We start from the raw sequence: 18,968 nt of genomic DNA on the forward strand, positions 1-18,968 counted from the left end.
GATTTAGCCAGTGGGTTTCAAGAGAACAACAACAAAACAAAACCAAAGCAGTGCCTTCTCTCGATCTTTTATTGTGAAACACAACCTGAGATTTCAGAAACTTGTGGTCAGAAGGTTCTGGCTGCCCTTGCCATTCATGGCACCATGAGAGAACACTGAGGACATTATGGTTATCATCCCGCTGGGGACAGAGGGACACCAGCCCCTGAGCCTGCTTTGCAGAGAGCCCTTTCTGCAAGGAAGCCATCTAATGGGGACTGGTTGGTGCTGTACACTGCTCAGATTGCAGATACTGGAATAAAAATGCTTCAGAGAGTCTTTAGGGGTGAAGGAACAAATGTCATCGCTTCTGAAGCAAAAGCAGGGTCTAATCTTGTGATGCTCAGTACAATTGCAGCATTGTGAAACACCACTTTGAATACTGCTTTCCTTACCTGTTTGCACAGCTAAAAGCAACTGTCTGTTTTTCCCTTCCAATTTTGTGGGAAATAGATTGCACCCTTGTTTCCTTCCTTTAAGAAGAGACTGAATCGCTTTTTATGATCCTGAACTATGTGATCATACATTCCCTCTACGAAAGCAATTTGTGTTTTGGCATGATTATGTGCATACAGTATGAGTCACAGGACAAAATGCTGTGGGTATGCTCCTTCATAGAGAAACTGATAGAACATATTGAAGAATAAGGATCCAACATAATAATACGGTGGAAGCAGTAGAGTGACTGTCCCTGGAGGTGTTCAAGAACTGTGTAGATGTGGCACTGAGGGACATGGTCAGTGGGCATGGTAGGGATGGTCTGATGGTTGGACTGGATGTGCTCTTTTGCAACCTTAATGATTCTGTGATCGTATACCACAAAGCTATCGCTGATCAAGAAAAACCCGACAGCTTCACTTTGTGAACAGGAAAGACTAACCTTGTAGTTTAACCTCAAGCCCTTGATTAATCTGTTGCCGGATCAGAGCACCATAACAGCAAAGGTAGCTTGTGCAACTGTCAGAGTACAGGGGAGAAACTTAGCCCCGATGTAGTACCAGTGCTTTCAAAGCATCCAAAAAAATTCATAATTCAGGCCTGGTGTGTCATTTAATACTAAAAAATAATTTGGGATTTTTTCTTTTCTTTCTTTTTAGGTTTCTGGCTCTGTACGTTGCAGGTCATTTATATTTTCTACTCAGAAGCTAAAGGCTGGAAGCTGACTCATTGTTAATAGAAAGTATAAAAGCCCGCTAGGAGCAACATGATTCCAGGAGCTCAGACTATCATGGGAACATCAAATGCACCTGGCATCGTGATAAGGCCATCAGAAATTAGCAACACCAAAGGTGCATCCTGGGTGTCCTTCTAACACAGATCATAGCTGACATATATCTGTCTGTACTGACATCACCTGGAGCCTCAGCAGCATACTTTGGAGGTAAGTATAGGTAGAAATGGCATTTGGTGAAAGTTTAGATCCAAAGTGAGGGTTGTTTTTCTTCTCCCTCCTGTTAGAAAGGGAAATTGATGCCTATGAAGTTCACGTGCATCATCTCAAAAGGGTGGGCATTTATGGCTTTCCTTGGCTGGGTTTTTCTCTCAGCCCTGCCAGGATTATATTCTCATTGGAGGGAGAAAGTAAAACTTTAACCAGAAATGAAAGTGACCCATTTAACGATATCTTATCTGATGTCTTGCCCACAAAAGCAGAGCAAATCAATGTCAATAAGGAGTGCCAATACCCAAAGTTCTCTCCTGCTCCAGAAGAGGAGCAGCATCGGAGAGACAGGCTGGGATGGGACAACAAGGCAAGCATGACTGTGGCTATCACACAGGGAGGCTGGGGCTGCACCGTTCTGTGGCATTTGTCACAGAATATGCCAAAATGCAAGGGTGGAAATGAGCTTTAAGGCATGACTGGAAGATACGCCAATGGCAATTATTAAACATCTCGGTGCAGTGTCCATTTGGAGAAGTCCTTTAATTGTTGGCTGTTGGAAGGTGAGAAGATGCTCAGAATCAAGGACAGCTCTGTGCCTTCATCCATAACCCGCTGCTGATCCCAGCCAGTTGGAGGTGCTGCGATAGATGGGCTAAGTCAGCCCTCACCAATAAGGGTAAAGTAAGGGTGCTACAGCATCAGGTAAGGGTGCTATAGATGAAAAGTTCACTAAGCAGAAAGCATTGCTTCAACTTGCAACACCAGTGGTACTGGACAGATTAATAGGAACAGCCACTGCTGAAGTACATTTTCATGACCAAAGCCAGAAGAAATCACCATGGTCAGAATTGCTCTTGCCTTCTGCAGAGTGCTTTTTGTTTATTTTGGTTTGGGTGGATTTAGCTTTTGTCAGTTTGGTGGGTTTCTGGTTTGGGGTGGTTTGTTGTTTTGTTTTGTTTCATTGTGTTTTTTTTGTGTGTTTGTTTTTTACATTTTGCATTCCTCCCCATTAATTCAAATGCCTACGTTAAGTTTATTTTGGGAAAAAAGGAAAGGATCCAACCCTGCTGCAAACAACATCATTTAGCTCCCTGCTGATTTCCATTTCCATCATGGAAATGCCAGTTCTGTTGCCTCTGTCTCCAATGACAGGAACAGTATTTCAGCAATAGGATGGAAGACAGCAGCACCAACACCAATCAAAAATGTGAATCTCACTTTCCCTGGGCTATTCAAATACTCTCCTATATTCCATGGGGCTTTCCAGTAGGCAGGCAAGGGGAAGGCTTGTCGTAGATACATAGACTACAGCAGTGAGCCAGGAAACGTGTCCCAGAAATATCCTCAGATCTCCACTGGCAGCCTTGTGAAACAAATAGAGGCCCATAGTAGACTTCCCTACCCATTGACATTCCTCTTCGTTTATTAAAAGCCACAGACTCGCAGCACAGCTGAGGCTGTCAGGGTCCCTCTGGATCTATGTGGTCCAACCCCTGCTCCAGCAGGGACACCCGGAGCAGGGTGCCCAGGGCAATGTCCAGGCAGTAAAAATGTAATAAGAATGTTAAGATCCCTTTATCCCACAGGGATTTGGGAGCCAATCCTGGAGTAGATAAGGCTGCATCTTCACTTGCCCCAGGCAATATGAATACCAAGAGCTCAGAGCAGCTCCAGAAACCTGTTCTCATTAAGCCAGGTGGCATTTCAGGACCCTGTCCCCCAAGCCGTGCCTCTCCTAGGAAGGGGACCTCACTGGCTACTGAGGCCACCAAATGCCAGTAGCAGTTCAGGGCTGCAATAAAAACACGGTTCAGCTATGACTTTTCCAACACGGGTGTTGGTATCCAACAGGCCACATATGATGGCTCTCACAGTCACCCTGTACCCTAGAACTGCCTTCACATCCCCAGCCATGTTTTATTCATATCTATCATAGGCTGGAGCTGCTTCAGCTTTCCCTGCATGCCCTGGCATTCCTTGAAAAGCCTGAGTGTGTTTGTGGCCCTTAAGAAGTAAACAGGAATAACGGCCCTCTGAGAAAACAGTCTGTCCTGGCTCAGGTCCTCCACACAAATCCATTAAACTGATAGCTGACATTCATTAAGAACATGACTGAACCTGACCCATCACCATTCCCAATCAGGTTTGAAGGCGAAGCCTATGGAGATAGGAAGAAGGACTGGGGCACATTTTCCTACGCCATCTACAAGTATCTACATTTCCATCCTCTCCTCATCTCATCCTGACTGTCCCAAAGCACTTTTTTTTGTCCAAATTGGAGTGAATCCCTTATAAAGGGCAGATGGAGAATGGTAGCAGCCTTCTGACCAAGGTGCTGTTGAGTATTTTCACTCCCCTTGTCCTCTTCTGAAGCTGGACCATGTGCTTTGTGAGAAGTCTTAAATGGAGCGATGTCTACTGCAGCCAAGAGAATTAATGTCACAATTCTATTTGAAGGAAATGACGAACGTGTCCTCAAATTCAAAGCAGACACATCCAATCTCCTGGCATGACTGCGGTGAGGTACAGCAATCTCCGTTCTGCCCCCAGATCCAGGCGGCACAGCAACCCTGATCCATCAGCGGTGAGGTCAGCTCTGTTGGTCTGAGCTACATCTGCCTCTCCATCAAGCAAAGAACTGAAGGAGGCAAAGCTTGCAGCAAGCTGCAAACCACATCCACTCCCACCACTCACCTTTACTTCTCTCTTCTCTTCTGGTTTGGGGTTTCTGACAACTGTATCTTTTCTAAACGGAAGCCCACACAAGCCTCTCTTCTGACGCCTTTCACTTGTGATTTTGTGAGTCTTTATAACCAGCTCTAAGAAACACTTGAAATGCGACCATTAAATCACTCAATAACACCCTTCAGAGCACTTTTACACAAGGCTGCGATATGTGTGCGGGGACAGCCTGACACCACTGGGAGGGCACCTTCATCTCTGGGACAGCAGCCCACAGAGGAGGTCAAGGAAGTATTTCTGAAGAGCCATTCCTCACAGATGCTCAGCTTTTGAGTCTGATGGCCCTGTAGGAGATCAAGGCAGCCACCAACAGGGGATATGCTTTTACAGGCTGAAGTCCATGAGAAGAAAGGAGTCAGACTTGTCCTGGTTATGGAGGAAGCACTCCTACCAACATCCTATGAGACACAGGTCCTTGTCTCAAGCCCCTGAATGCGCCTGCAAGCCGGAGGCCCAGCAAGAGGATGAGCCCACGGAGGAGGCAGAAGGGGCCGAGTGTCAATGCTGCAGCCACAGCAAGCACAACGTGGAGGGCACGGTGCTCTGACAGCAGTCGGCTTCACAGAGACTGCGAGTGTAAGCACAGATCTAATTGAATTGCAGATGTCTTTTCTGATGGCTATCTGGGAACAAGGCTTTGATTAAAGCAGCAGCAAGAGAGAGGCAGAACAGGCTTGCTCTCGGTAATAAAACTAATGGAAGGAAGAATGACCACTTACTGTGGCCTCCTCAGGGAGCACAAAACAAGCAGATACTCTGAACAAGACTTTCTTCTTGAGATTCAAAAGCTTGGCAAAAATACCCAGCTTCCAGCTCCTGAAGATCCTGAATATATATAGTACCGGAAAGCAGATGACCATGATTTAAATGATCCACAAACTCTTCTCCCCTTCTTCCCATACTCCTTGACCAACACATCTGCTGCCCTTCAGGAAGGTCAGATAGGCTTGTTCTTTGATTTTAATGACTGGCCATTTTTATTCTCTGTCCTTACCGACTCATAGAGTGGCTTGGGTTGGAAGAGACCTTTAAGATCATGTAGTTCCAACCCCCTGCTGCAGGCAGGGACACCTCCCTCTAGAACAGGTTGCTCACAGCCCCATCCAGCCTGGCCTTCCAGGGAGGGGGCACCCACAACCTCACTATGCAATCTGTTCCAGTGTCTCACCACCCTCAGTACAGAATTTCTTCCTAATGACTATTCTAAATCTACCCTCCTCCAGTTTAAAGCCATTGGTTACTCCCAAGATTCAGGTGGATTTGCCCTGAGCTTGTACATGCTGGATCTCATGAAGCCCCTTCAGATTTCATGGTGCCCTCAGAGCTCCTAAGGGGGAGAGCTCTCAGCCCATCCAAACTAGAAGACAGAATTGCAGCATTGTGACCTTTTTTTTTTCCCCCTCCATCTCATGACAACTTGAACCACATCCAATATGTATTACTACATACACATCACTGAAAAACCACCTCCACCCAAGGCAGATGAAGAATCAAACTTTAAGATGACCTAAAAATCTGGCTCAGCCCAAGAACAAGGTTTCAGAGAACTGCTTTCCCTACGCTCAGCTGTCTGCACCCAAGCAGGTTCTGGGGGCCCCTAGGCCAACTCTCACTGCTTCTTGTTCTCACTCAGCTCTCCTGGGGTCATCTCAAGGAACAACAACCTGGTGCTGAGCTTCAAGGAAAGTCTTCACAGATTTGCTCATTTTCCCTTTTGAACTGCTGCCCTTTTTTTGATGCATTTCCAACGTAAGGAAGCTAGTTTCTCCACAGTTTGGCTTTTAACTTCATTGTTGAGCTTGGCCTTGCTCCTGTTGGAAACCGGACCCTGATTCGGGAGGGCAGTTGCCAGTGTCTGCTGGAAACTCCTTGCCCTGGGATTTTCAGCCATGCTGTTTATTGGCCTAGCTCGGTACGAGGTAAAGGCAGTCGGAAGTCTGCTTACTCATCACAGCAGAAGAGTTTGGCCAGTGGCAAGTGTATTTTGGTCTCCTCAAACATGCACTTGCAGCTCCGCAGCTCGTTCCAGGCTTCCCCACAGCTCCTTCCAGCAGTCACTCTTGCTCAGCTCAGTTCCACACATCTGAAGCCATGCTGACCGGCAGGCCTAGAGCTGGGTGGACTTCCAGCCTCACGCCTCAGACTTGTCTCAGGTCCATTCCAGCAGAAAACTCTCCAGAATGTTAAAAACATCATCCAAAGGACAAAAGCAAGAAGTATTTCAACACCTAAAATGTGAATGGTCGATACTGGTCAAGATGCTATGTTACGCTAAACAAGCATGCCTACAGCCAGCAAGCTTGAGTATTGCTATTCCACCCCACAAAGAATAAATAGTAATTAAACTTGTTTGTATTAATCTCAATACATTCGCTGGAGCTACAGAAACCGAGGGCGGTAATTCCCAAATAGCCTTGCTGGTTTCTTTCTCCAGCTGGAGGATAGGAAGCTGCCTTCCAGGCATTGATTTCTTCCAAAAGAATTAGGGAGAGGCAACTCTAAGGCACTGTGCTTACTGCAGTGCTGCAGGCTTGGTCTCCATGCTCTCTGGACAGCTTTCAGACAGTAATGGAGCTTACTTCTCTTTCTGAAGCACTTGCAAAGCCTTCAGAATGAGGACAATCTGGACTTGCCTTAGAATTACTTGCCAGACCTTGGCTATTGAGGCCAGTTGATTTAAAGTGCTCTGAAAAATGATTTGTTGTTGAACAAAAGCAAAAAGTCAAAACAATTCATTCCAGCAGTATTACAACACAACAAGCTGAGAAGTCTACACTTTCTTTCGGTCTCAAGTGAAATTTTGGTCAAACGGAGCCTGTTTCACTGAGAGGCTTCAGTTTTGACAGTGATTGCTAACATCATCTCTGCACAAAGTTCTGCTGTCTAACTTTAGCAACTTAATAACCAGCTCCAGAAGCTGGCTCCATGGTTTTAAAGCAATTAAAACAATCCTGCAAAGAACAAATGCCTAGATTTGCCAACAGCGAAGCACAGCGTACTAAAAATTATCGACGTGTTATCTAACATAAAGCCTTCAAGCTTTTAGACATTGTATTAAAGAACAGCTGACAAAAAAAAAAAAAAAGAAAAATCCTGAATATGCTCAGGCTGTTCTTTAAACGGAGAAATAAATCCAGAGGTCAATCTCATTTCTGAACATAAAACATTGTTTGCAAGTTTCGGTGAGCGAATCGGGTGACAACGCCTATCTGCACGTTAACATCAACTTCTTATGTACTCAACATTACCGCCTGGAAGTGCTCGAGACATTCAGCATATAAAGGCAACTGGAGACAATTAAGCCACTTACAAAGCCCCAGAATTAGCATTCCTTTTGTCAGATTCAGATAATTCAAGCGCTGTTCTGCCATAAAGGCTATCATCAATTTCTAATTTTAGCTTAATCCGTCAGAAAAAAGCATCTAGCCTTTCCCTCTGTTGTTTGCTCATTAAGAATCCTTTTAAATTACAGACTGAAGCCTTGAGAATGAAAACTACGAATTAAAGCTCGCATTCCCACAGGGACATGCTCATGCAGTTGCTTTGATATACTGATCCCAGGGAGGGTAGCACGACAACTCGTGCTGCAGCACAGCAAAGCAGTGCGCGAACCTTTGCATGACCTGAACCCAACAGAAGAATTTAGCTTGAAGTCACAGAAAAAAAGATGGTCTATCCTGACTTTGAACCCACTGCCTTCTCATTTCCTCTGCTACACCTACTTACTCTCAAAGACGGGATTCCCCAAGAAATGCATCTCTTCATACTTCTATATGCCATTGTGTAGAAGACTCTAGCAACTTCATAATTAACCTTTACATTTTAAGTCAAATTCCAGCACCATCCTAAAAGTTGGATGCTTTCAAGCGTCTCCATCAAGAAGCAATCACTTTATATTTAATTTCATCAGTGATGAACACTGCAAGTACCTGGGATTCATATCCTTAACACCACTGAATAGGACCCACTGTAAAACTACGAACCCCTCCACTATCCCAGCTGCAAGCTACAGCCATGCCATATCTGCACTCTTTCACTTGTAGAGCTGTAGGTTTAAGTTTGGACATATTATAATCATGACTACTGAAGAAGAAAGCAGCATTTTTTTTTTTTCCAAAATGGAGGAAAACTCTCTTATCTTCATGTAGAGCTGGAAGTCCTCCTCCATAATCCAAAAATGTAGATGTCATACCGTGTGTCAAGTTCACACAGTTTCAGCAAAGAATCAAGGTAAGAGCTGTGGGTGTGGAAATGAGGTATCCTTGGACATCCACGAGTTTCAGCCCAATCTCATCGTGCTGTAGATGTGATGCCCCCACACCGGCCACACTGAGCTGCAGGATGGCTGCCAGCATGGGTGCTGCTTGAGCTCCTGTGCTTGCAGCTTAGGGAAAGCACTCAAGGCTCCTGGCATTTCAGCACTGCTTCCTGGTCTGCCCATGCCAAGCCCAATTGCAACATGTTGAAATGACTGCAGTTAACATTATTACAATATGCAAACAGTGATTTATCAACATTGTATGCTTTATTGAAAGTTGACAAGTGCAACAGTTAAATACATTGACGTGTTACAACTGTTTAGAGAACATGCACAAAAACATATGCATACTACTATACAGATCATATGCAAAAATTCATACTGGGAAATCCAATTTTTTTTTCTTTTTTTTTAATTCTTTGCTAGGGGGGCTTGGTAATTTTTGGAGTGGTTTTTCCTGTCTTGAACCAAACTACAATGAAGAAAGATTTACTTCAAGATAATCAGCAGCCAGGGAACTTCAGAAGTTACACAAACAGCATAAATCTGCCAAATTCTGAACAGTTGCGTAGGTGCATTCTTGTTTATGTAGCATAAAAAAAAAAAAAACTTCCCAAACTTCTTCAGATCAGCCAATGAAACAACTAAACCTCAATCTGTACAACCTAAATAGTTACAGTTTGCTATTTTACAAAGTAATTACACTAAATACACAAATATACAGTAGGCAAATAACCTTCATTGTAATTCTCCTATGACCCGGCTGTACGTCACCTACCTGCCTTCTATATATAATACAGCTTTATGCACCTGTCCACTGCTTCAGAAAACGGTGCAAATATTTGCACTTAAGGTTTCAGGTGACAGTTAAGTGTTGAACACTGAGTTTACCTTTCTCCCTCTTCCTCTGAGGTCCTACGCACCGGTCCTCACTCGGAACTCGGGTGCACTATGGGGGTTGAGCCATCACTTTGTTTTTCACTCCAGTCTATCTCTTCACGTTTCCGAGCTGGAAAAGCACTTGTATGGGTCGCATCACTGGATGAGCAGATTTAAAAACAAACAAACGAAAAGGAAAATTCAGGCATGCAGCTTCGTTTCTCAGCCACCTGCAGAAGCTGCTCGCGTCCCAGCGTCCTTGTGCTAATTCTCTGGAAGAAGTTTGTTTCACTCGATCAACCTAAGAACGGAGCCTCCTTCGAACCAGAGGGGAGGGAGGGACGAGGGAGGCAGATGAGTGCGGGGAGCCCCTGGCGGGGTGCGGAGTCCTGCAAGGTGCCGGGGATGGGCCGCACGCCACCAGCCCTTCTGCGGGCAGTCCAGAGGCCGGCGGGGCGGCGGTGCCACCCATGGCTACGCCGAGGGCCCCGAGCCCTGTGAGGCCGGCTGGGCGGGCTGCTGTGCCGTGCCCTGCGCCTGGCCGGAGGATGGCGGGGAACCAGTCTGCAGCTGCGCCTGGAACTGGGCGAGCTGCTCCGGGCTGGCGAGCGTTTTGAGCAGCGTGTTTTCCTGCTCCAGCTGCGAGTTCTTCTCTATCAGCTCCTTGATCTGCTCCTTCAGGACCTCCACCTCCTCCCGCACGGCGTACATCAGGTGGCTCTTCACCAGGTCCTGCGGGAACAGGCGGGCAGGGCGTCAGGGGGCGGCCCGGGGGCGCGGGTCCCGCCGCACACGTGCGCCTCGGGGGGACGCGCAGGCCCCGCCCCCGCCCCCCGCGGCCCCGCCCCAAGCCCCGCCCCCCGCGCACCGGCTGCAGCCAGTTCTGGGCGCAGGTTGCCGCATTTCCCTCCCTCCCGCCGGCCGTGCGCGGCCGCGGGTGACGTCAGAGCGCGAAGCGGCCAATGAGCGGCCGAGTTATTTATAGCCGGGAGTTAAAGGCTCGGAGTTTGCCTAGCAACAGTCGGCGGAGGCTCCCGTGAGAACGGCTCCGGGCTGCGCTCCGCCAACAAAGGGCGGCCGGGCCGGGGCGCTCCGCTCCGCGCCGCGCCGCACCGCACCGCGCCGGGAGGGGGGATGCGCGATGCTGCGGGGCGAGTTCAAAAAAAATAACAGCCGTGAAAACATGAAAGCACCGAAAAATAATAATAAAAATAATGAAAATAAGTAAAAAACAAACAAGAAAAAAAAACCAAAAAAACACGATAAGCGAAGGCACCGCTCCCCGCAGCCCGCGGCCCCCCGGCGGTACGTACCATGGCCTGCTCGATCTTGTTGTCGATGGCTACCACGCTCGCACCGGAGGAGCTGCGGGAGACACAGAGAGAAGCGCACGGGGCGCGTTAGCGGCGGCGCGGGGACGCGGATCCGGGCGCGGGCTGCGGGATGCTGCGGCCCCGCGGACAAAGGCACCCGCCCGCCCGCGGCGCGTATTTACCTACTGTCGAGCCTCAGGGAGGAGCTGTCGGTGCCCAGCAGGGACGAGAGAAAAGAAATGGAGAAATGCCTCAGTTGATAAACTCCTAGATCCATTGCCACCGGTCTACAACATTGGGCATTCATGCGACCGCGGCCGGGAGCGCTGCCCTGCTCCCCGGGCACACGCGCGGGGCGGGGCGGCGGCGGGGCTGCGCGGGGCGGCCGGCGGCGGGGCTGCGCTGGGCGAGCTCCGGGGTCAGCGCTCCGCCGCGCCGCACAAAACCTGGCCATCCCGGCCCCCCCTATAATTTATGCGGGGCCGCCGCCGCCTATTGGCTGAGCCGCCGCGCGGGCCCGCCCCCCCGCGCATCTCATTAGCCCGTCGCCCCGCCCACCGGCAGAGCCCCCCCTCCGCCCCCCGCTCCGGCCGGCAGCGCCCCGCGGCGCCCACGCGGGCCGGCTCCGCACGCGTGGGGAGCGCGGAGATGCGGACGCGGGGAGCGGGGGCCGGGCCCACGCCGGGAGCATCAGGAAAAGGAGAGCGGCTCCCGTGCGGGTTCCCGCCCGCCAGAATGGAAGGGATTAAGGAAAACAACAACCCGAAGTATTACGAGTAATCATTACAGAAACACCAAACAACCAACGGTAAGGAGGCGCGGGGAAGCCCGCCCGGCGGCCCGGCCCGTGCGGTGGTGGCCGCGCTCCTTCCCGCGCCGACAGCGCCACCTATCGGCCAGCGGCAGCACGGCCGCTCCGCCGGGCACGCGTGAGGGGCTGCCGCCCGCCCGCACGGCGCCCACCTGCTCCGCTTTAGGCGCGTACAGCGCTCCTACGGCCTTCCAAACCGCACCAAGCATCAGGAACTCAGGAGAACTAAAGCCAAAAATAAACACCCGAGGAAGTTTACAGCGAGCTTGGGCAACACCTCCGGTTGCGCGCGTATCGCAGGTGCTGCTCTCAGCAGGAAGCTGAAGGCACCCAGTAATCACCTTAAGGCCAAATATAGCGCTTGCAGAGCTGCAACATCCAGCCCAGATTACTGCCCGCACCGGCATCTGCTCTGGGGTCGGGCGGGATGATGGGTGAACCACTGCCCTGCTGCAGGACAGCGGCAGGCATTCGCATGCACTTTCATTGGCACGTGTAAAAATAGAGCCGTGGCTGCAATTCTAGGATGGCCGCTGCTGCCGCCACAGCGATTGATCGTTATGAAATAAGTGGAATGATGCCATTTAATAATGACAGCGAAATGACATCATCCTCGGGCTAAATTAGCAACAAACGACGCTGCCCGCTTCTAATCTGTATTAATAAATCCTCACCAACGACGGAGATACGGATCCTCAGCCCCATTCCCACTTAAAGGCGTTAACCGTATTCCATTTAACTTCAGTGGGCTTTCAGCAAATTCCTTCCTTTATTTTTAGCTGCCTACAAGCCTGAGCTGTGATTCAACAAAGCTGTCAGCTGCGCAAGCAGGACTGGGTACCCACACGCACGTTCTGCTCGGCCCACCCCATAGAAAAGGCAGCCTCGAGTGTCCCTTTATGGCTGGGAAAGCAGCAAGCTCCCAAATCAGCCAGGGAACAGCAAACACGACACATGCTGCCTCCATCCCAAACGTGTGGTGGGGAGGAGGAGCGAGACAGCACTCAGAGAATCACAGAATATCCCCATTTGGGATATCGGGACCCACAAGGACCATCAAAGCCCAACTCCTGGCTGCACGTGGGATCACTCAGAATTGAAACCCTATGTCTGAGAGCGTTATCCAAACACTGCTTGAGCTCTGGTACTCAGGGCTGTGCCCACCGCCCTATGCAGCCCACTGCCCTCTGGGGCAGAACCTTTCCTTAACGCCTCCAAAGACTCCTCCAACCCCCCCCCTTCTTACCTGCTCATCGATTTGCCTCCCTTCCTGCCATCGCACCATCAGCACACACTGCACCATGAGGCTGCCGTTCGGATTCACCTGCCATCCCACAGCACCAGAAGAGAGGGAGGGAGGTGACGGTGGTGCCACCCAAAGCCTTCTCACCATCTCCAACACCTCAATCAGGGACACAAAGCAGCATTTTAGGCACAGACTCCCACAAGGGCTTACGATGTGCCTCCTGGCTGCAGAAATGAGAAGGGCTGGCCCTGCTCCTTCAGCAGAGCTCCTCTCCCACGCACAGCCAGGCTGCCCTGATGCACATCCATGGGCACACGCTGATGGATGTGTGCTCAGCAGTGGCAGAGCTCACACGATGCTCAGCATGGAGCTCATAGGCACGCTATGGTATTCAGAAAGAAATTAACTGCTCACATTGAAACATATGCCACAGCCAAAGATAGTCTTTTTTCTTAGCAAACTTCACCATTTGCAGTGTTTTAGCTCTGTTGCTCCCATTAAGTTATTTCCTCCTGTCTCAATGTAATCACGCTAAGCACTCCTTCTGAAGTGTTTTTCATTGTAAGCACATAATGAGGTGCAGCACAGAACCACTTTGTCTCTATACAGCTCTGCTTTGGCACACCCTGGGCGCTCGTTATGAAGTGCTTTACCTTCCAAGTACCTCATCAATGGGTGCTTCCTTCAGATGCCACCGCTGAACATCCCACGCAAGCGAACTCCCACTACACCTCACCTTCAGGCTATGTGCTGCAGAGACCACACCAGGAATCACACAAGCAATCCCATCACAGCACACCTTCATCTGACACCCTACAGACAGGCTGACATCCTGCAGACTGCAGCTTTCAACTAAAACAACGGAAAAACTAATAAGGTTAAATAGAAAACTCGGTTGATTACTCAAGAGAAGACCACAGTAATTGGATTCTACGGGACAGTAAATGACAAAGTAGTATTCTGCTGTAATATTCAGTGATTCAGAGCTATGTCTTAGCAGCAACCCCTACAAGTATTAACCTTAAGGAACCTGCTCAAAATAATAACTTGGAGGAGACTGTGGCTGCAGTTAACATCAAGGGTTACTTATCCCAGCAGGCCATGATGTTTTCCCCATCTCAGTGAGGATAAGAGAGTGAAGAGGCTGCACAAAGAGGCTTTCCCCTCAGTAAGTTGGAATATATATATGTATTAACATTAAGGGCCATGAAATAATAGCAAAAAAACATTCAGAGAATCTAAATTAAGAACACAGAATCTCAGCCAGCTTCTTCTTCCAGCCTCCAACTTGCAGCTATGATTTTTGTTTAACATCAAGCCAAGGAGAACTTATTGCTCTGCTCCAAAGGCCAACAGGTACTTTATCTCCTGGTTTGACTTCTGCAGATTTCTATGTCCATCTCTCCAAACAGAGCAGCACCCAGAGCAGTACCAAGCAGTTCTTCCATTTTTCCAACTGTTTTTTCTCCTACAGTGTGATAAAGATATAACTATCTATAACTTGGTTTCTAAGGAAGTTGGTGCTACACCTAAGAAAAACACACGCACAAAAAAAGGGGAAAGCTACAGAGGATCTTCTGCTAGCAAAGTGAGGTACTTGGTGTGTGCTTTGTTTGTTTTGTTGCTGCCAGATGTGCAAGCAAAGCTAAATAAATATTCAGAGGAAAGAATACATATGTCCCACTGGGCTGCTGGAAATAACCCGGCAGCATCTCCGATTGCAGTACTCACACAGAGGCATCCTGCTGTGCACACCGCATGGGAGGCAGCGGGGTGCATTCAGAGGCAAGGAGAAAGCCATGGAAGATCAAAAGATGAACAAGGAGTGGTGCTCAATGGGCTCCTCTGAGGATATCTTCTTTCTTTTTTTTACAGGGAACTAATTGCAAAGTCAAAGCCAGTTGCTTTAATGAGAGAATTATAATGAATCTACTCGTTTTAACGTTGGCAAAATAAAAGATAAGGTTTGTATTATACTGGGATATAGACAGAATCCACTCCTACTGCTCTGAGAGCACTCTGCAAGAAAATATGAACCATCTTACAGCAACTCTGGTGCTGGGAGAGGGACTTGGGACATTTCATAAGCTCACCCACAGATCATTTACCAGCAGCACAGCCGGGACAAGGACTCTGTCCCACGGGCATCCAGTGGGTTCTGTTTCAGTGTCTCAGAGTCAAGCAAGGTTTATCATAATCCAAGTCCCAGAACTGGAGCCAGTTGCTACACACTACCTACCTTTAAGAAGGTACACACATCTGCAGCAATACGTGGTCTGGGAATCACAGGCTTCACTAACTCTGCAATCCAAGCTTAAAATGACAAAGTGTAAAATATTTGCTTTAATTAGAAGCCTTCCTTTAGTCCCTTTCTTGACCAGAGACTGCAGCAGGAAGACACCCACCATGCTAGTACCTTGCAAGTTCTACATAAGACATCCGATCCAAGAATGTTCTCCCACTACAAAAAAGCTGCACACAACCTCATGCTTTGCTGCTGCAATCCCCACGATGGCAGAGGAGAAAAATAGTTTGTGCTGTAAAGCAGCGCCCATGGAAAAGTCAGAAAATGTCACAATTTAAAGTTTCACTACCATGGTAAGTATAGGAAGTGGTTTGGCAGTGACACAAGGAGCGCTTGGAAAGCCCAGGTTCTCCATGCTTAACAGCACTCCTGATCCCAAGGGCTGGCTGGGGAATGGCCAGGTCTCCAGGACAGCATCACATCCCCTGACCCCAGCTGGCACAACACACTGTGATTTCATCACCACCTTCAAAACCAAACAGCCCATTTCATCAGCAACTGACAAGGGCCACTGTAATGTGTTTATCTGTTTGTTTTTAACTCCTACTGCTCATTTCCCTTCAGGCAGCTGAAAAGTCACCTGGCCACAGCCAAGTCACACCTGTGGGAGCAATTGCTGGTGCTGAGTGGAGAGGAGCACAGACCTCATTCCTCCCACCTCCCTTGTCCTTAAGCCTTGACTCCCTCAGACTTTTTTTTCTTATACCACTAATCCTTTCCTTCCTCTTTCTTCCACCTCCTGTCCTGTTTTTCTAATTGTGCCCCCTGAAGCTATGTTGGAAACCCAAGACAAGTTAATAATTCAGTCACGCTCATGAAGAAGTTATTTGGCCTAACAGCCGGCATGTACTTCTCATGGAACATTGTTTTTCCTTTGATGGTAACACTTGAATTCAGTGCTTGAAACCAAGCCTGCATTTCACACAGAGATATCTCATGATACCTTCTGGAGACCAAAGTCAGTTGTAGAGACGATTACAGTTCCTCCTACAACTTGCACACCAACAGACTTCTCTTCCATGCACCATTTCTGAAGACAAGCTGAATTCAATGCTGCTTTTCTTCCTCAGCAGATACACCGATAGGGCTTCACTCCAGATGCCCTATGCTCCCACAAACTTCAGTCTCTGGTATGTTTATACCTGAATGGAAACTTTCATTTACAGGAACCAAAAACCACAGACCTCCACCCATTCGCAGGAAGCGGGAGGGAATTTCCACAAACATGCAAGAAACACCAGATTTACTGCGCAGTGCAGTGCACCCTGAAGACTCGCTCTCCTCATCAATCACTGAGTCAGGCATCTGCTGAACGATGCCTTTTTCCTGCCCAGCCTGTGCTTTTGTTTTCCCTTCCTGTGGGAATGAGGACAAGAAGAACTGAGTGCAGAGAATCAGGGTGCACAGCTACAGCCAGCACAGGGAAAGCACTCCGGGCACACTTTCAGGGGCTCAGAAGCACGAGTCCCACTGACTCACAACTGCAAGAAACCCCATAGTACTTTCATTTCAGTTCTCCGTGCTCAAGGAATAAATGGTGAAGCAATACCGATTTGGAAGAATGCAAAAATACCTGCTGAAGACTATGAACTGAAGATAGATAAGTTTTTTTTGATACAACCTGACTTCTCCGTGGGGTTGCTCACTTTATGACAGCACTTCTTTCCTGCAGCTCTGCCCCATGTGAACCAAAGAGCAGCCAGAACACAGATGTGCAAGCTCAGCATATTTTGGATGTGTCCCTGGAGCCCCTTCCAGGCCAGAGAGTGCGAGCAGCTGGCACAGGTCCACGTCACCTACAGAACAAAGCCTGTACAGCCCACAGACCTCATTCTCCTTCATATGGGGCTCAGCATTCCCCAGTACCCTACAGCTACTCTGGAAGGGCTTCCTACAAAGCTCTCAAGTTCACAGACTGGAAGATGGAGACCTGTGGAAGCACCCTGAGCACTGACATTTAGCCACCCTTGAGCCAGACATTCTGCAAACAGCAGAAGATAAACTTAATCTTTTAATACACAACTTGCGAAGGAAAGATTACAGCATATTATTTCATACATATTCAACACCTGGGTAATCGTCTTTGCGCAGAGCTGGCTGAGTTTATGAATGGTGTCCTGCTTATGAAGCAGTCCACTCCATTCCCTCAACACTGCTGATGACACTTTTCTGGTAGATATCTACCTAAAATATACTTTGTAAGCTATTCGAAGAGCCTTTTGTACACAGCAAGGTCTGAACTCCTTCCTATACGGCTGCAGGCACCCAGAAGGGATTACATAATCCTCCAGAAACCAGTCATTGAGATGACACCTTGAACCTCTGTGGCTTCAAAAACAACCCTCCAAACAAAAACTCCACAGACACAAAACCATGTCCAGCATCGGAAGGGTGAGATGAGCAACCCACTTAGTCATGCATGTTAGTTCAAAACAGCTCCCGGGTCCGTTTCCTCAATCTCAGGCAGCCTCCCCATCCAGGGAGGCACCACTCGTGCCCTGCAAGGTGCAGAGCAGGGGAATCCCTCTGTCTCTTCCCAACTGCTGTCCAACGCTGGAGGCTCTGGGCAGGCAAAAGGATCCATCAATCAGTATGTTGAGTACAAGCAGGCACGACAAGTTACAAACAAAAATATTTGTAAGTGAATGTTTGAGTCACAGGGCAGCACTGGTGCAGCTGAGTAGGCTCCTGCCTTCAGTTCATTTGCCAAAACCTGTTTCTCAGCTCTGTTTCTGTAGAGCTCAGCATTTTGAAACAAGCCACTGAAGAAGAATCACTGAAATGAATCAGAGATTGGAGGTGAGGAAACTGACTTACACCGATGGACTGAAAGATGTCAGCGTGCCTCTGAAACAATCCTGGGAAGGACTGACATCTGGTTCAGGTAAAGGCAACAATTCCCATTAAAGAGAGAAATTTAAGGGGCTGTCAGATCTTTGGGTTTATATTTACATATTAGAGGGCATCTACTTAGTATCTGTCTAATGATGAATTAAAGCCTTCCTTCTAAACCCAGTAGGAAGGACCAGCCCATAAGTATGGTGGTATCAGACAGGGCCTATCACCACAAAGCCTGGATGCCCTTCACTGACGTACACTTTAAACAAACTGAGGATCCTCAAGTCCAGACAACAGCAATTGAAATATAATGGCACAAGACGTACTGAAGCTTTTGTTCCTGCCTCCAGTATTTTTTCATGTATTTTAATCAAGTTAACACCTTAGCAAACTCAGGAATTGGCTCCCGCACTCAGCACTCCCTACATCCAAAAACCACTGAGTGTTGCATCCTGAGAACTCAAAATAAGACCTGGGATTCATTGTTCTTTCCTAGCAAGCTGGACACAACTTCAGCCTCCCAGAAGTTGCTGTGTCTAACCTGGAGAAGGCCAAATGCTTCCTTGGATTTGGCTTACACATTCAGTAGGGTCAGTGTGGGAAGGAAAATAACCGTACTTGGCAATATTAGCCAAGAACAGCTGCAAAAGTGGTTAGGAGTTTCTCCTTCATTTGCAGCCCATGGTGACAGTCATAGTCTTAACCCAGAAAAACAATCAGAGCGCCTGTGCAAGAGAAAGAAAGTCAACAACAGAATGAGAAGCAAACAGGAAATGGCCTGCTGAAAAATAACAGAGAACATCCAAACTCCCTGTATGAAACTAGTGTGCTTCAGAGGTGCTACAGCATACTGCTATCTCTATCAGTGAAAATTAGAGCAAAACACTCCAACAACACAGACAAGCTAAAACAAAAAACATCACACCCCTCTATTCTACCCCATAGAATCACAGAATGGCCTGGGTTGAAAAGGACCACAATGATCATCGAGTTTGAACCCCCCTGCTACGTGTAGGGTCGCCAACCACCAGACCAGGCTGCCCAGAGCCACATCCAGCCTGGCCAGCACACGTTTTCACTACACACTGAGATACACTGAGTCCTGGTAGGAAACCACCTTCTCAGTACTACATTTCTTGTAGGGTAACACAGT

At 48.3% G+C, this 18,968-nt stretch overlaps 1 protein-coding gene and 1 long non-coding RNA gene across 12 annotated transcripts in view; one reads left to right on the forward strand and one right to left on the reverse strand.

The window, feature by feature from the left end:
- The first annotated feature begins 186 nt into the window (after positions 1-186).
- On the forward strand, positions 187-9,049 carry LOC121109061. Its single transcript, XR_005843802.2, has 2 exons — positions 187-1,420; positions 3,567-9,049. It is a non-coding gene; the product is annotated as an uncharacterized LOC121109061 (long non-coding RNA).
- The window catches only part of TSC22D1 (TSC22 domain family member 1), a 78,509-nt gene continuing 68,212 nt past the window's right edge, over positions 8,672-18,968 (reverse strand). For 7 of the 11 annotated variants that reach the window (NM_001397703.1, XM_046912387.1, XM_046912472.1 and 4 more), the window contains 2 exons: positions 10,616-10,667; positions 8,672-10,034 (listed from right to left, as the gene is read on the reverse strand). In NM_001397703.1, coding sequence (NP_001384632.1) covers positions 9,777-10,034; positions 10,616-10,667 — 310 coding nt within the window. In that variant the 3' untranslated portion in view covers positions 8,672-9,776. Of the gene's footprint in view, positions 10,035-10,615; positions 10,668-10,797; positions 11,031-12,100; positions 13,003-18,968 lie in introns of those variants that run through there. The other 4 variants (XM_046912395.1, XM_046912456.1, XM_015275313.3 and 1 more) reach the window with 4 other exon arrangements.

Source organism: Gallus gallus, chromosome 1, assembly GCF_016699485.2.
Source record: "Gallus gallus isolate bGalGal1 chromosome 1, bGalGal1.mat.broiler.GRCg7b, whole genome shotgun sequence".
Classification (NCBI taxonomy): domain Eukaryota; kingdom Metazoa; phylum Chordata; class Aves; order Galliformes; family Phasianidae; genus Gallus; species Gallus gallus.